At 46.9% G+C, this 16580-nt stretch overlaps 1 protein-coding gene across 1 annotated transcript; it reads right to left on the bottom strand.

The window, feature by feature from the left end:
* Window positions 1-2428: 2428 nt before the first annotated feature.
* Window positions 2429-10631, bottom strand: LOC144109592 (uncharacterized). Its single transcript, XM_077642411.1, has 5 exons — window positions 9923-10631; window positions 8955-9032; window positions 7064-7170; window positions 4883-5103; window positions 2429-2543 (listed from the first exon to the last, which is right to left on the bottom strand). Exons 1-5 carry the CDS (start codon window positions 10206-10208, stop codon window positions 2429-2431), a joined length of 807 nt encoding a protein of 268 aa, XP_077498537.1. The 5' UTR covers window positions 10209-10631.
* Window positions 10632-16580: the final 5949 nt, after the last annotated feature.

Genomic DNA, 16580 nt, shown 5'->3' with positions numbered 1-16580 from the left:
AAAGCGATGCGATGAATATATCTGGCTAGACTAAGCCTCTTTGTCAGTCTGTTCCTACACACCGTGCAGCCTAACTCTTCGGTATGCCATCCTCTTATTCGCTCTGGTTCAGATTTTCTCCACCTTTTTCTGCCAGCGCCCAGGCAACAAGTGCGCCTGGTTCGATCGAGCCTTGTCACGTTTTTGTGGTACGTACTATACCCATAGCAATAGTTCATGCCTGCGTAGACATCACGAGCTTCAGAAGCCCTTTTCCTGCTTCCCCGAGATGATGAAGTCATCTGGAAAAACTGTTTACACTCGCTGAAGCTTTACTTTTCGTCACACGTTCTGTGACGAGCGGAACCAGTTTCATATGTACGTCGTGTGCGGGGCAAGAGGCAGGCCGCGGAACCCGCGTGTGGGCACCCAGACCCTCAGAGGGGCCTTGCGAGTTCCGGGACCGCCGTGGGAAATCACCAAATTAGCGGGTCGCATGTCCGCAAGTGCCACTTCAGCGAGTAGCACGTGATGACAGGGCTGTGATGCCGTTGCGAGAGCGAAACCGCCACGTAGCTAATTCTACTTATTAGGTTGGATTTGGGCCCCACGGCTCCGCACTCTGCTTCGTGGTGATCAAGAAGACAGGCTGTAGGAGAAATTCAGGAGTTGTCTGACGTCATCAGCCACGTAGCCGAGAACGAGATCCAGACTAAGTCTTATCCACCTGCCCGTTCCACTGATCAAGTTCTTCCATACGCCACTGCCGCCACTGCTGCAGCAGACTACCTCAGTCTTTATGACGGAAAACGCAGCTTCGTGAGTGCGCCGACTACGAGGGACCAGACAGCAGAAAACCATCACTCTTAGGTGAGCCGCACAGGCACCAGTAGCCCGACAAGTACTTGATTATTGAAATTGTTGGCTTATTTTGGATGCCCGTGTTTCTTTTCGCCTCACTCTGCGTGGACCCCGTATAATAAAGTAAGAACCCAGTTGTGGGCGCAACAGTTCCTACGAAAACGTAATATATATTGTTTCGTGCCATGCTCATATGTTATACTGCGGGATTGACCGCCTTGGTCATTCACATCGTCCGAGCGCCTTAGGCGACGTCTGTGGTCTCTTCTTTCTTCACCTCACGGGGACATTTCCACATCTTTGAGGACGGCCGACATCTTTTTTCTCCCTCCGCGTCTAACCTGCGCTGGCTGCAAGTCCCAGCACCAGTGGTCACGTGGACTTTGCTTTCTTTGGTCACAGGCCTGGCAGAATTCTGGAGTGTCGCATGGCACTCTGCTGGGACCACTCCAGAATTGGCCGTAGAACGATGGCTTTCCCCGACTGATAAAAGAAAGCTCATCTGGAATTCGAAGAAGCTTCGTTGTAGTGAATGTAGTGGGCTTTGCACTTGTGGATTATACTGCTTACACCTTGAGAGCAATTTGCATTTGTATCGTTTGTGCACCAAAATTTTACCATGCTTTCTTAATGGACATTTCTCGGTCGTGCCAGCAAGGGCATTATAGGGGTGCCCCAGTTGCGTTCAACTTAATTTCTTCTATCGGAGAAAACTGCATGCGGCGAAGGTGCACGGCTCCTCAGAATCTCTGGCGCACAGCCAGGCACAGCGACTAAGTCAGCTTGTGAGCAAAGCGCCGCTACACCAAGGCCCATATCAACGAATTAACGATAATCGCGCCATGCAGATGAGTTTCGCCTTCTCTTGTAGGGGTCAGAAATCACATGCACTTTTTTTGAGTTAGTGAAAGCGCATCATAAAATTGCTTTGTTTTTTATACAGAAGCCATTTTCAGTGAACATGGACACTGGATCAAAATCAGAGGCCTCAAGTTACGAGCACAGTGCTTGAACCAATTAACTTGTAGCCCCGGTCGAAAGGAAAATGTTAGCGTATTGGCTTCCCAGCAGTGCATATATGATTAGGAGCAATGTGATCGTGTTTTTCTAATAGAGGCACTAGCGAAGCCGGGAAAGCAGGCGCGAGACTGTGGCTCCTGGTTGCGGCATATACCGTGTCTTTAATGTTCCCGAAAAGCCGGCAAGAATATAAGCGGAGGTCTTGACTTTGACAAGAAGGGAAGGAATTTTCCCACTATCGAACCGATTTTGAAAAAAGGCAGTGTGACAAACCTTTATTATTCATTGATGGAAGTAGCGAGAAGAACTCTACAAAAATGCTTCGTGTTCATACATTATAAGCAATCATCAGCTGGATACCAGTAAAACGCTCGCTTTATTTGCATGCGTTGGGCGCCATTTTCACACGAACATAACCATTCTGTAGAACACACATTGATGCGTAGCGATACCCATAGAACGAAGATTTATAAAAAAGAAACTCGAAAAGCAATAAACGCGATCTGCCTAATGTTTGGGGATCCAGGAACCGGAGCCACGGCTGAGTGTGACCGGAAGCTGGCTCGAACTACGGAGCTTGGGCAGGGGCGGCTGGCGCACATGTCTGCGTCATGCTGACAAAATGTCGGCCGACCATGGGCAGCATCTCATCCTTCCATCTCCGGTAGGCCATCGGATACTGCCTGCGAACAACGTGCAGTAATAACGGCGTCAGTAAGTTAATGACGCTTTCTGGTTTAGCGGGTAATGATGCTTAAAGCTTGGAAACCTTTGGGTGGGCGCTTTTGCCGCCCAAATAGCTCGGTGGCGATGCATTCATAACGAAGTCAGAACACTGGTAGGTCGAAACTAATCCGGAGCCATTCACTGCTTCGTTCTCCATAGAAAATGGAAATTGGTTCTAAGGAAAGGAACGGCGCGGTCTGTCTCACATATTGGCAGACTCCCGAACCGCACCGTAAGGGAAGAGATAAAGGAGAGAGTGAAATAAGAAAGGGGTGCCGTAATGGAGGACTGCGGTATAATTTCGACCACCTGGGGATCATTAACGGGCAGCGACATTGTACAACACACGGAAGCCTTTTGCATTTCGCCTCCATCGAAACTCGGTAGGCGCGGTCGAGTTAGAACCCGGGATCTCCGGCTCAGAAGACGAGAGCCCTAACCACTGAGCCGCCGTGGCGGGTTTTCCCATAGCGTCTGCGCAGCTTGGCAACGCTAAACCTCACGTACCCTACTTACTTGTGCTAAGAGGAACAACAACACGGAGATATTTGCCTTGCTGAACGGCTTGAAAGCAAACCCCTTGGGCTGCATATTTTTGACTAAGACCGTGTATGTGCAGGCCGCTGTAAGCTATAAATTCCTACAAGGCCCGGTATTGTGGCCCTTGGGTCCAGGTTCGAGTGTCTGGTGGTCGGCTAGGGTGGTAACCCTGAATGCCCAGGTGCCGCTTGCCTGCCTACTTAAATCCGGGGCAAGTTAACACATAAAGTGCGATAACGTCGCCTCTAGAGCAGAAGCAGGTCAGACGGGGCAGTTCAGAAGCCGCTTCCAGAACCGGAAACCGGAACATGGCTGCCACGCGCACATCCTGGAGGGCGATGGATGGATGGATGGATAAGGCTGAACCCTTCAAATCGGGCGGTGGCTGAAGCCACCTAGCCATGACTTATGAAATTTTACTCTTCTTTTGATTTTAGCCACCAATCAGATGACCTTCGCTTGGCTACTTCTACCCGCTTAAAATCTGCTTTCCCTTCACTGTCCTTAAACCCCAATGCCTTGGATAAATCAGCCCCGCTGCTTTCCACTGTAGGGTGGAGCCCTTTACAGAAAAGTATCAAATGTTCAACCGTTTCCTTCTCCTCTCCGCACGCAACGCACAACGTGTCTATCTCAAGGCACCTGACTCTATATGTGTTAGTCCGCAAAACTCCCGTCCTGGCCTCAAACAACAAAGAGCTTCCCCTACAATTATCATAGATATTTTCTTTGGCAATTTACTGCTTAAAATCCGGTATGTTCTCAGTGCTGATTTGGTCAGCATCCCTGTTTTCCACAAAGCTCTCTCTGTTTCTTTAACCTTTTTGTTAACTGATAACTGCTGATTTGCGACTAGCAGTGTGACACGCCACCTGTCGGGCGTGGTAGGTAGTAGCTACCACATCTGGAGAGCCGGCTCATCTTTCCTATTGCCCATTATCGTAATTGTCTATCAATTTCTCCCTCGTTCATTCTTTTGCCCCAGCGTCAATGACAGCCACCGTTATGACGGGGCTTATAGGCGGCAAACAACATCGGTTCAGGGAGTGCGGCATTAAGCAGTGGCTGTTAAGGAAACTAATTTACAAGAGAAACTGTCCTTAATAGCAAAATACGATCCACACAGGTCATAGAGAATCTTCAAGGGGGTCAGAAAATTGCTCCTCACGAAAATTCTCTACTGTAGTAGTGTGGTGCAGGTGTCCCAGCAGTAAGCGCACTAATGATCGACGGGGTGGAGGTCACGTGCACACCGAAACGTTCGTTCTAATTCCAAAAGACAGCAAAATCTCATTTCTTTTAGTTCTTAGGCCTTCACTTTAGCTGCCTGCTGCACCTTCACAAGCAGTGGTCGGCAGAAGTTCATTTGGACCGCCCACAATTACGAGATACACCCCAACCGAAAGTTTTGATTACGAGACTCCGATGTAACTCCATACATCTCCGTATTGATTATATGAATTCAGTTTGAAGCGTAAGCAGTCGGTATAGATATCATGGATAGCGCGTACTGCAACTTACGGCCTCTGTACGACATGATGCATGTTTTGTAGAAGCTATATGGAAATTTTAATGAAAGCTTACGGACTCCTTACACAAAAACATTCGATGTCCATATATTTTCAAAATCATGTGGACTCCATGTTCCCATTATTTCATACAAGCGACTCGTATAGTAGCTTCAATAGGGATACGGAATGCCACCTACTGAAACATTATTATTGTGAGGCCCTACGATGCAGGAATCCTCCCATACCAGAGTCCGTAGACGGCCAGGCTCGCCCAGACGCAGCTGTGCAGGAGCAGGGCCAGTCCCAGGGGCACCGAGAGAAGCCACGAGAGGTTGGCCATCCGTCGGCTCGCCTCCAGCCACGACAGCGTCAGGGCCAGAGACAGGCTGGTGGTCAGCAGCAGGCTCATGCCGAACAACACGTGGTGGCCCAGGTTTCTCTCGTCACGAAACCAGTCCAGGAAGGCCTGCATGGACACGGGGAGATCTGCACTTGCAGGGATATGTGTAGAAAAGATAATTTTTTGGATTGAGATGTGGGCAGTGGTGGGGCTATTCTTGACATTGTGTCGCTACGGATAAGGGATGCAGAAAAAACGTGCGGGCAGGCGTTCTTGTAAGGGAAGCGGGTGTATTAGTTTTATAAAGGCGTTATCGTTGCAACCGCTTTGATTCAGAGAAAGGTAATAAGCCTTTCAGTTTCATCACTTGCTCTACAGTGGGTGTTCGATTACCAACTTCTTCAAGCACAGCCAGCCAGTTCACCGTTACCAGCGGTAAAAAATAGATCTAGCACGACCTTGTGTTTCAAGCTCAATCCTGACAACCACGCCCCCCCCCCCCCCCCCCCCCCGCTACGCTGTTTCAGAATGAGTGACATCTCTGGAGTGTTTATAACAATGATGGGTATGTATGGCCCAAGGGCCACTTTTAGCAAAAGGGTGCCATGATATGTTAATTTCAAATAGACAAGACGATGTCAAAGAGCTATTTCCCAAATATTTCACCCCCGATGAGCAGGCCATTAGGTGAGGGCAAGCTTCTACTCATTGTACCAAAGGTGGGCACGCAAATACACTTGGAAACGAAGCACGCACCTCCTGCATACAAGGCTAATGCTCATACACTCAGATCGCTGCTGTGGTGCTCTCAATGTTTTTTTAATTGCTTGATCAGAATCACAATAAGCGTATGTTGCCAAAGACTGTTTATTTTCCCTGATTAGACGAAGTATTTTCACTTATTTAGAAATATTCTGTTCTCTATGCATTCTAAGGCACCTTTAAGGTTGTGTGGTACCAATTAGGTCATATTATGCTGCGCTTAGGGTGAAAAATGTCTGCGGAATTTAAAAGTTACCAGTCCAGTGACTGTACTTTAAAAGGTTGGTATAAGAGTCAGTGGGGCCTAAATTGAAAATTAAACGAAGAGTGAGCTTGATTTGGCTCCGACAGATTTGTGGGGAAGACCGCGTGAGGTCTATGGTACGATGTTCAGCTCTTCTTGAGCTCATTAACATGATAAAGGTTTTGCGTTTGTCCAATGAGAACGAGGGCATAAAGACATACGCTATGTGTAGTAGCGTGGTTGAGGTAGGTCTGTCCGTTGCGCCTCTTCAAAGTCACGAAACGGGCTCTTTTTCACTGGGAACGTAAGTATGCGTACAGTGGAAACAGGGAGCAGAGGGTTGTAGTTGTTGGCTACTTTTTCCCTTATGGGAAGAAGAAATCTTGATTTGAGCTTTGACTTTACAAATTTCGGGAATCAGTGAATTGGAGTTCTTTTTTACGACTGCAAATTTACAAGCAGCTAGCTTGCCAATTGAAGAAACTGAAAAAGAATGGTTTCCAAAAAGTGTACATTGGGAAGAAAAAGTGTACGAGATGAGGCTGTGTGAACAAAAAAATATTTTGGTGTTGTCAGCCAAATACAATCGAGTAAAATGGGTTGCCGGATGAAGAGAGATAGATCATTCCTCTACTACTATAAATATAGGTTATTTAGTTTTCGCGCAAGCTATTAATAAATTACATCGCACACATACCTCGCCAACAATTTGTGATGAATGAATATTTCGAATGATTTATACATATATGCTCATAAAAGAAATCTATTGACTCCTGGTCTGCTGTCATTTTAGATTTGTTAAAAGCGTCATTGAATAGGTGAGGCTATTGGTGACTGCGGATTGTTGAACTAGTACCTGTTGACCGCATGTGGTAGCTGACGCGAAATCTCTCGCCGTCAGTGCTGCTAGCTTTAACCGTAAGGTCACGCAAGCATATTTGAGGTGTTGGAATTCGAGTGATAAAGCTAGGGAAAACGATGGGTATTTCTGGCTGCTTATCCGTGCTCATATTGTGTTACCGAGCTAGGCGTAGTCAGAAAGCGTGTAAGCGTGTTGTCTTAGCATATACATTGCCGTACCTGTCGGCGGTCCATGCGGACATCGAAGTGGTAGCCACAGGCGTCGCAGGGGTAGGTTCTGGCGTGATACGTGCCTCGCAACACGTTGATATCCCTGGCGGCGAGGCCTAACATATGAATTGGGAAAATAATCAGAATCAATTTTCAACAGACATAGATTCCTATGAAGAGAGGTTATGCGTTCTACTTAAACCAGTAACTGTGTGCATGCAGTTCACTCACAGAGGAGTACTAGTGAGAAAAGATTTTCCCGAGTGGCGAGTCATTTCTCGGTTCTTTAAATATTACTTGATTTTATACCAACAGTCGCTTGAGTGGGTGCTGCCTATTCGAAGATAGCCTACGTCATCGGTAGTCTCCCTTCCAGATTATATACGAAAGTTATCTCAGGCCCGATTAAGCAAAAATGAAGTGGTTGTCGTGAGGAAACCGTGTTTAATTAATAACATAGCGGATTGAACGTTCGTTTCTGAGCATGTTTTCAAAAATGAACATTACAGTTACGTAGCACGCGCATTCAAGTAGGATAATTCGCTCTGAAATAAAATGCTAAGAATTTATTCATGCGCGGTTTTATCACATTGAGTTTATTTGTTTATAATGCTATAACTGTGACCGTGTCATTGAATTATCTCTTTCGTCAACGTAGGTGGTGTCAGAGGGGAGAGGCAAAGGCTTATGCACGCGACACAAGGAAGTACAGTCGGGGGCAAAAGTTTTTCGACGCGTGATCAACAAACAAAGCTGATAGCTCCGTTAGTAGCCCCCATTTTGGGACCAAACTTGTGGAGATGAAAGTCAAAACCCTCTTGTATTGCCTCCGCAAGTGGGGACTCCAACTGACCAATAATAAAAAAAACTATCGGCTTCGTTCAAGGATCATGGGGACCAAATACTTCTGAGCCCGACTGCACGTTCAATGTACAGGGTTGTCCACTTTTCTATTGAACACTTGAGCGGCTTGGATTTTCTCTTCAGAGCGCCAGAGTGTCTCTTCCATGTGTTCATCAAAGCGAAGTGGCAGCTGACGAGAAGCACGAGCTCTAGGTTCCTCTACGACTAGGCAACTTTCCTCCGATGCGTCGCCGTGGAGGACGCGCTGGCCATCTGAAGAGCGTTGTCACACATCTCGCGTGTTGAGGTTAGAGGTGGAAGACTCCACCTTGCAAACAGCACAGAGTTAGGCTATCCTTCTAGCTGTGAACTGTTCCCCAATATCCAGCGGTGCAACAGATGGAACGACCGCAAGAGCGTCTGTTCTGGAACCTAGATAATGCCGCCGCAAATGTATCGGCCGAACATATGCCTACATGAAGTTGATTTTCACCTGGTGGTAGAAAGGGTCCACTTCACGACTGTGAATATTTGTGCCATTGTTAGCGATATTTAAGACTCGTAAAAGGCGAATTGCATGGTAGAGATACAAGCACGATTTATGTAACGCTGCTGCCCAGACAGCTTCATCGATAAGCTTTTTATACATTTTTCGCACTCACGCTGGATCTCCGGGACAGAGAGCTCAAAGAGATCTATGCTTTGGTGCAGTGGATTCATACAGCGCAGTTCACTTTTCAGGTGACAGTCCCAAGCTCGTGCCGTGGATTGGATGTTATTTAACTTGTCCACACAGTAACTTTTTTCTCCGTGTTCAAAATGAGCAGCGTTGTACAGATTTGCCTTCTTTCCTGGGTGCTTGGTAATTTATATGCTTGATACTGTTCATCATCAGAAATAAAGCTCTGAGGCCAGCTGCCAGTAATGGTTGCAGTCTAACAATACGCGTCCGGAACACACCAATGCGCGATTGCTTTCCAATCGGAGCCGATTTGATTTCACAGGACTTCACATCCATTAAAGAACCGTGCATAGTACGTGACGGATTTATACTCACCGGGCGAGCTGTGTCGATCATTGCAGTTCGTCCTCACTCTAGGGTACTCACGGGCTGGTTGTTCGGATGGGGCTGCAGCTGAAAGAAAAGGTTACATCGATTTTTAGAGCGAGACGGACATGACGGCCAAGACATGTTCAGCAGCTTTTATCACTGAATTATTAGGCAGTTATTCGGATTTAATAATTTTATTTTTTATACAATCAAATTATGCAAGCCGCCTATTTATATTTCTACATGGCTTTGTCGATCGTTTTTGCCCTGGCATCACTGAGATTTCGCCCCTGGACACTTTGCGTTTGAAGAGGGCGCGTTTTTCGAGAAAGCAATTTCCCCAGGCACAAAGTTAAGCATCGAAAGCTAGGTCGTGACCTGCATCAGCGCCTTATCGAACAATAAGCGGAAAGCTTAACGTGTCTCGCTGCCTTATTTAAAACCAGCTCGACACGCGTCGTCTATACCAGCGTTAAACTTTTCAAACGCCACGTTATTGATACCGGAAGCGCTTTGGGGTTAGCACCACTATCAGCACCAATGTTTGTATCCAACAAAAGCTAGTATAGTGCTTCTTAATTTAAGTCTAATGGAATTTGTTTTTTTAAGAGTTTGTATCAGTGTCCTATTTGTGACCCCTTTCGATACAATCTACACAAGCCTGTGAGATATACTTCGCCGAAACTGGACTTCGTTAGTAACTATGTCTCGTATCGCGACTAATGTCCTACGCACACCCCCAAAATCATTCCTGGCAAATTATTTAAACAGCTAAATATGTGTTCATAAAATATGTAATCTTTGTCGCTTTTAAAATGCATAGCGTTTTCAATGAGCAAATCCTAGATTGTTACAGGGTGCATGCCCGGAAAATAGACCGTTTCTCTCAAATAGTGGCGCCATCAAGTGCGAAACTTCGTTACTGGGCGGAAACAAGAAGGGCTTTCCTGTGCAGCAACAGTGCACTGGTTTACCCCTGCACGTGGTCCAGTTCCACTTGAAGTTTGTAGTATTTCCCTCAAGTACTCCGGCGGCCGCAACTGGCACACGTTCAGTCGGTAGTGCAGTAGGCGGCTCAATCAAGCAGCCACCATCCAAAGCAGGAACCAGTGCCGCATTCGGAACCGGAATAACTGCAGGAGGCCCGTCAGCAGCCGAAGCCGCCGCCACAACTGCGGGTGAACCTGCAGCCTCAGTCGCTTCCGTGACCGCATGTGCGGCCTCCACTACATCTTGAGGTTCTATGTGCGGCGACAGCATGGCCGCAGACGGGGTATTCAGGCACACAAAAGCTGCAGCGTCAGCAGCAGGCACCGTTTCTAACTGCAAACAAGTCGGATCCAAAAGCGAAGCCTAAGTCGAAGCCGAGGTGGACGCGTTTGGAGGCTGTCAAGTGGCTCCACCAACGGATTGGTGCTCCTTTCTTGAGGCGGGGTTGTATTGAGACTCTCTGCATTCGTGAAAAATTCAAATTACTTTAGTATTTTCAGTATTTCGATCTCCCCAAATGTTTTGTTCGCACTACGTTTACAAGAGCAGCAGTCAACGCAGGCGACGTGATTAGAAACCTCTGGTTGTAAAGAATGGTGCGAATGGAGAATTATGCAACGTGTCTCATACATGAGTGGGGCGATGTGCGTTCACAGATGTTTAGAAGATGTAGGGCAGCAGGAGTTCTTTAAGTTTTCCCTATGCCGTGCCCTGTGGGCCCCCGTGCCTTCAGGGCCATAAGCAAAGGCCTATAACTCGTATTCATTTGAATATATACGCGGCATAATGCATGTTTATATCAAAATCCTATTGTGAAGCCTTATAAACTCCAATTTAATTTGCTTTTTGGAGCAGTAAGTTCATTTAGACAAAGAAACCCAAATGAAAAACTGCTTAGGGCGCCTGTATACCTACAAAAATCTTGACCAGATGCCTATGCGTGAACATATTGATTACTCTCGCACTTCGAGCGGTCCGTACAGAAAGTTTCCATATGACGAGTTCCATATATCCATACGTTTCCTTAAGAAATTTCATACAGTCAGTATGGATCATATGAACTCGGTATGGACATATGAAAGCATGTATGGAATCTTACGGAGTCCATATCACGACGGTTTGCTTCTCAGTCGTATATTGAAGGTATTATGCCAGCACTGAAGCACTAAATCTGTGTATGCTAAGGAGAATCATTGCGCTCACCTTCCGAGAACTTTTTCATATTCAGGGTAGCCGTACGGGCTCTACTATTCGAATGAGAAGCAAACCATGCAGCCAGGTTACTTTTGGCAAATGCGAATGGAAATCGTACAGAAATTATGTGAATTGCTTATAGACTCCATAAAAACGTGATATCAATTTTTGTATACATTCCATACGTTATGGGCTCCATATTCGATTCAAGCGACTTATATGGAACGTTTCAGTCGGGGTACCTACGCTCCACAGCTCATGCCCTTTTCAGAAACGTCATAAAATGCATGTCAGTTAAGATATACGCGAGGCCTCAGGAGCGCATACAAAGAAGTCGTAGCACATGCATTTCATTTTGCCTGAAAAAACTTTACTGGTAATCATCCAACACGCAAAAACTATCCACGTACAGAATTGCTGGAGTTAGCATAGAGAATCAAACAGCTCATACAAATCGCAATATTTTAGTAAAACAAGACAAAACTACGTTTTAACGTCTGAAATACAGAAATAAACAACGAACTTCTACTGTGCTGAATGATTAGAATGTACCAGATTGAGGACTCAAGGACAATAAATGATATTTTGAACACTCGCATAGATACAAGATGTCTTCGGCCTACAGTTCGCAACCACTACTTGTTCGAGAACAATTTATAATGCGGCTCATGGTGGGAATACTCAATGAATGTTGTTTAATACTTACAGACGGAGAATATCATCCAGGAAAGTTCGCACTTTCTTATTCCTTACCAAATATTCGCAATACAAGAAAGAATCCGCATTTTCGCGCGTGTCATTTTCCTTACTAACTTGCGCTCATTGTTGCCATGTGTAAAACCGCTTGTGTCCAACGCATGCGGCCTTCAGCAAAACCGTAGCATGAAGTAAACATAAATCTCAGACGCCTATCCTATTTTGCTTGTTAAATAGCTGGAAAGTATGGCGTCTCTCCAGCTAAATATATTTCTGTGTGATGATTGATGAAAGGTCCTGGAATTAGGGGAATAAATGATGTGCTATACTGAAGGGCTGAAATTGTTCTTTATGCATGGGTTGAACTTTCATTCGCGAATATACTGGCACCAAAAGTGCGTCATCAAGTGTGATACCATAACCCTGTCACACGCAAAGCCTTTACCATGGATAAAGCAAGTACAGCTATTCGCAATTATCTACCCGGGCAGAAAAACAGCTTCAGACTGAAGACGATTAGCTGGCTTTAGCAGAGGTTAACGCTGCTCGTGTAACAGGGTATTAACCGACGCCTGAAAGGTTAGCCATCGCTGAAAGTATATTACGATAGTTAGCAAGAAAACGGCAGTTCACTTTGTCGTCGAGCTACTTGCTTCAGCACCACATAGCTATAGCCCTGGTTGCGTTAAGCGTGGTTAAGGCGTTCTTGCAATGAGTGCATTACTAGTCACGCATTGTAAGAAGCTCGGTACAAAGCACGTCACCTCGCCGAGGGCATCCCTGCAGCGTACACTGTGCAGGTATTGCAATGGTCTTACCGAGAGTGTACGTAATGGATGTTGTAGTCAAAATTGAAAAATGGTTTTTGGGGAAAGGAAATGGCGCTGTATCTGCCTCACATCTCAGCGGACACCTGAACCACGCTGTAAGGCAAGGATTAAAGGATGGAATTAAAGAAGCAAGGAAGAGGTGCTGTATTGAAGGGCTCCGGAGAATTTCGGCCACCTGGGGATCCTTAACGTGCACTGACATCGCACAGCACAGAGGCGCGTTTTCTGTTTCGCCTCCGCAGAAACGCGGCCTCCGCGGTCGGGTTCGAAACCGGGTACTGCGGATCAGTAGCAGAGCGCCTTAACTACTGAGCTACCATGGCGGGTAGATGCTGTAGTGATGAAGTGAATTTCGTTACGAGTAGAGAAACAGCTCTCACCGAAGCAAGCAATCTCGGTTGGAAGTGTATGACCGTCTTTTTCCTCCTTTCAGGTTGTGGAGGTCGCCCAGGGAGTCGACCGCGGCCACATTCATTCAAAGGCTGCCAGAGTAGAAACAGCAGCGGAGCGGCGGCGAGAGCGTCTGGCCCTGGCCAAGGTCCTGAGCGTTCTCTTTAGCGCGTGCTGGGAACACTTCGTCCTTTGCGGAATCACGCGCACTGCCAGCCGCGCTGGTCGCTACAAGGTATTTTCTGCTCCCTAGCCCCCTCTAGTGATAGTAGAGAATTATAATAATAATAATTGGTTTTTGGGGAAAGAAAATGGCGCAGTATCTGTCAGGTGTCCAAAGATATATATGAGACAGATACTGCGCCATTACCTTTCCCCGAAAAACAATTATTATTATTAATATTATTATCATTATTCTGATATCAGTGCAAGTGAAGACGCTAAAGCTAAATAATTCGACAATAATTGGAAGGCGGGAGGGGGATTGGTGCCTGAAAGGTGTTATTCAGACGTCAATTTCGCGCTTCTCCGCACTCGATTAAACTCGCTAAGCATGCGTGGTTTCTTGACAACCTGAGCTATCTGCGAAAAGCCTTAGTCAAAAGTTTATAGCCCAGGGGTTTGCCGTGTGCCGTGTTGTAGTAGGCTAATGTAGCAAATCCTGAAAGCTGCGGACGGGCATCAGATAGAATGTTGCTGCAGTACCGAGAGGAATTCCTCCGTTTCCAGCTTTATCGACGACAATTATTATTTTGCTGCTGTGTACAAAACACGCATTCTAAGCAGAACTCGTATCTGAATCGATCGATATATAAGTGAAAACATTAAGCATTTTTCTGTGCTATGAGTGAATTGAAACATTTTACTGGTGCAATCAGAGTAGAAGATACATGGACGCAAACGTTTTCACAACATTAAGAGCTTTCGAGAGAGAGGGTTTGATGTTAATGGCTTGACTTCGTCGCTCCTCCATCGCATTTAAAGCATATTTCGCAAAAAACAGGCCGGAAAAACTTGGTGCAGGCGAGTTTCAGAAGTTGGCCGTGCAGCAAGCTAGTTATTACTCAAAGTTTCATGCTCTGCAAGAGCGCCAACTGCATTGTTCACTGCAGCTTGCAGTGGTTTTGCTGAAAACCTCCTTTTTTTTTCAGCAACACCTTGCAGCGGTTTTGCTGAAAACCTCCTTTTGTTCAGCAACACCTCGACGTAGTTCTTCAGGGCGTACAGAACGTACAGAAACTATGTTGAAGGATGAAGGACGCCTCCTCTGTCCTGCTGACGGATCAGGCCGTCACTGGGCGCAGAGGCTGGTCACTTTAAAAGAGCGCCGCTTCTGCAGTTAATTTTTTTCTTGAACAACGCGAGTCAATAAGTATCCTCCTACCATCGCAAGTGCTGCAGTGTCTGGCGCTGGCAGCAACGTTTTCTGGGTCCTGAGAAGGTCTTCGAGGACCCAAACTTTCTCCTCTGGTGCAAAGTAGTCCGCGTTGCAGGGGTGCGTGACTGCAGGTTTACGTGTACTGTTCAGCGCTTCAAGTGCTTGGCTTTCCGTTTCAATGACGTTGCTGCCTTGGGAACTAGACACTAAGCCAGCTTCCAAGAAATTCCCTACAGCAGAGAGTGAGACTAACGTCTGTCTGATCGTTGCTCATAGCAGACCACCTTAACCACCCGAAAAACGGCTCTATATTGTATCAATCGAGGTGGCCAGCGAACAAAAATAATTTATTGCTGAACGTGCAGCGCTTTTATAGCAGCAGGGGGTGTGGCAAACAAAGCGCTTATCCAATCTAGACGAGCACGATGAACGGCCGCACCAGGCATGACACGTGCGTCATTACCGATACATCTTCCCTCGTGTGGAGAATAGATGCGAAGTACTTGGTTGAAAGTGCGGTCGTACCGCAGGCGCTACGGTGGTCGCCTACCTCTGGTAGATCGGCGCAATGGAAGAGCCTGCGGAGCTGTTGAGCTCACAGGCGGCCCAGTTGTAGTCACGGGGGGCGGCGCCTGCGGAATGTTCTCGGAGCTCTCGGGGGAAGTTGCAGCGGGTGCCGTGGGTTGTAGTGCGTCACTCCCTCGTTCGCTCTCCGGGTCGTCACATTCGGCCGCTCCCTGCTGCAACAGCTCACCAGTTGGAAGCAGATGCTGTCTGTTGCGACGTAGCACCGTGTTGTCCTCGGTAACTACTCGATAAGGCCTCGGTGCAACTGCTCCGGTAACTTGAGCTCGGCGATTCCATGTGTTTTCCTTTACTCTCACGACATGGCTGGTTTTGAGAGGTGGTAGCATTCTTCCCCTAGATGCTGCTTGAGCTCGCTTGAATACCGGCATGCTTGGCTGCTGCCTGAAGTCTGGGAGCAGAGTACGAAGCCTTTTGCCCTCCAAGAGTTCACCAAGGGAGCGGCCATATTGGAGCGGAGTGGATCTGTAGCTGAGCAACCCGAGCCAGAAGTCTTCCTTTGTTTCTTCCGTTTCCTTTAGGGTTCTCTTCACAATCTGAACCCCCTTCTCGGCGAGTCCATGCAATCGCGAAAATTCTGGGCTCGACGTGACGTGGTTGAAGTCTTACCTTGGCGTAAAGAGAGCAAATTCATAAGACGAAAGCTGAGGCCCATTGTCCGTATGGACTTCCATTGGAATGCCGTATCTTGAAAAGATGGCGCTCAACTTCTCAATTACGGCAATAGATATACGGCTCAGCTTCTTCACTTCCGGGAAGTTTGAATGGGCATCAAAAACAGATAGGTACGAGCTCTCGCCGTGCTGAAATATGTCGACGCCTACGCGGTACCATGCATGGTCCGGTGTAGGCCTGATCATAAATGTGTCGCTTTGCTGTTTGTACGAATATTTGCGGCAAGCCGCACAGCTTTGCAACAGTTTTTATTTATATCAGAGTTCAGCCCCGGCCAGAACGCTAGGCCCCTGGCTCTTGCTTGGCCCTTGTTCAAGCCCATGTGTCCCTCATGAATGCGTTCCAGAACTTCCTTTCTCATTGACTTCGGGACAACAGCTTTCCTGCCTTTAAGTACAATTCCTTTAATCAATGACAGCTCAGACGCGAATGGCTTCATTATGCCCACAATGTAACCTTGTCCATTAATGTAGCGCATCACCGACTGCAAGTCCGGATCATTCGCTCTTGCTTTGGCCAGACGGGCCAGTGTTTTTGCGCTTACCAAGGTTGATATGACTGCAACCGCATTGACTTCAACGTCTTCCGTGCCGTTCATGTATTCCTTAGTCTCTGCCCTTGGAGCCCTTAATAGCATGTCTGCGAGAAAGAATTTCTTTCCTGGTACATACCGCAGTTCAAAATCATAAGCCAGTAGCCTCAAGAAAAAACGTTGAAGCCTGGGTGGCATACCATTGATTCCTTTGGCTGCAACACCAATTAGTGGACGGTGGTCAGCCTCGATAACGGTCTAACGTCCGTATACGAAGTGATAGAATATTTCACAGCCGATCGTTATTCCCATCGCTTCCTTTTCACTCTGCAAGTTCCTCTGCTCTGAGCTGGTCATTACAC

This window comes from Amblyomma americanum, chromosome 11, assembly GCF_052857255.1.
Source record: "Amblyomma americanum isolate KBUSLIRL-KWMA chromosome 11, ASM5285725v1, whole genome shotgun sequence".
NCBI lineage: Eukaryota > Metazoa > Arthropoda > Arachnida > Ixodida > Ixodidae > Amblyomma > Amblyomma americanum.
Note: the sequence above shows the minus strand (reverse complement) of the source record. Positions and strands in the feature narration are given on the sequence as shown.

Bases quoted from the DNA above. Each gene is read 5' to 3' on its own strand.
- LOC144109592 (XM_077642411.1), bottom strand. From the start codon at position 10,208: ATGCTGTCGCCGCACATAGAACCTCAAGATGTAGTGGAGGCCGCACAT. The intron at 5,104-7,063 runs GTACGGCAATGT...GTGTCCATGCAG, and splicing joins TCCGCATGGACCGCCGACAG to GCCTTCCTGGACTGGTTTCG. The intron at 2,544-4,882 runs GTATGGGAGGAT...CGTTGTTCGCAG, and splicing joins CTGGCCGTCTACGGACTCTG to GCAGTATCCGATGGCCTACC.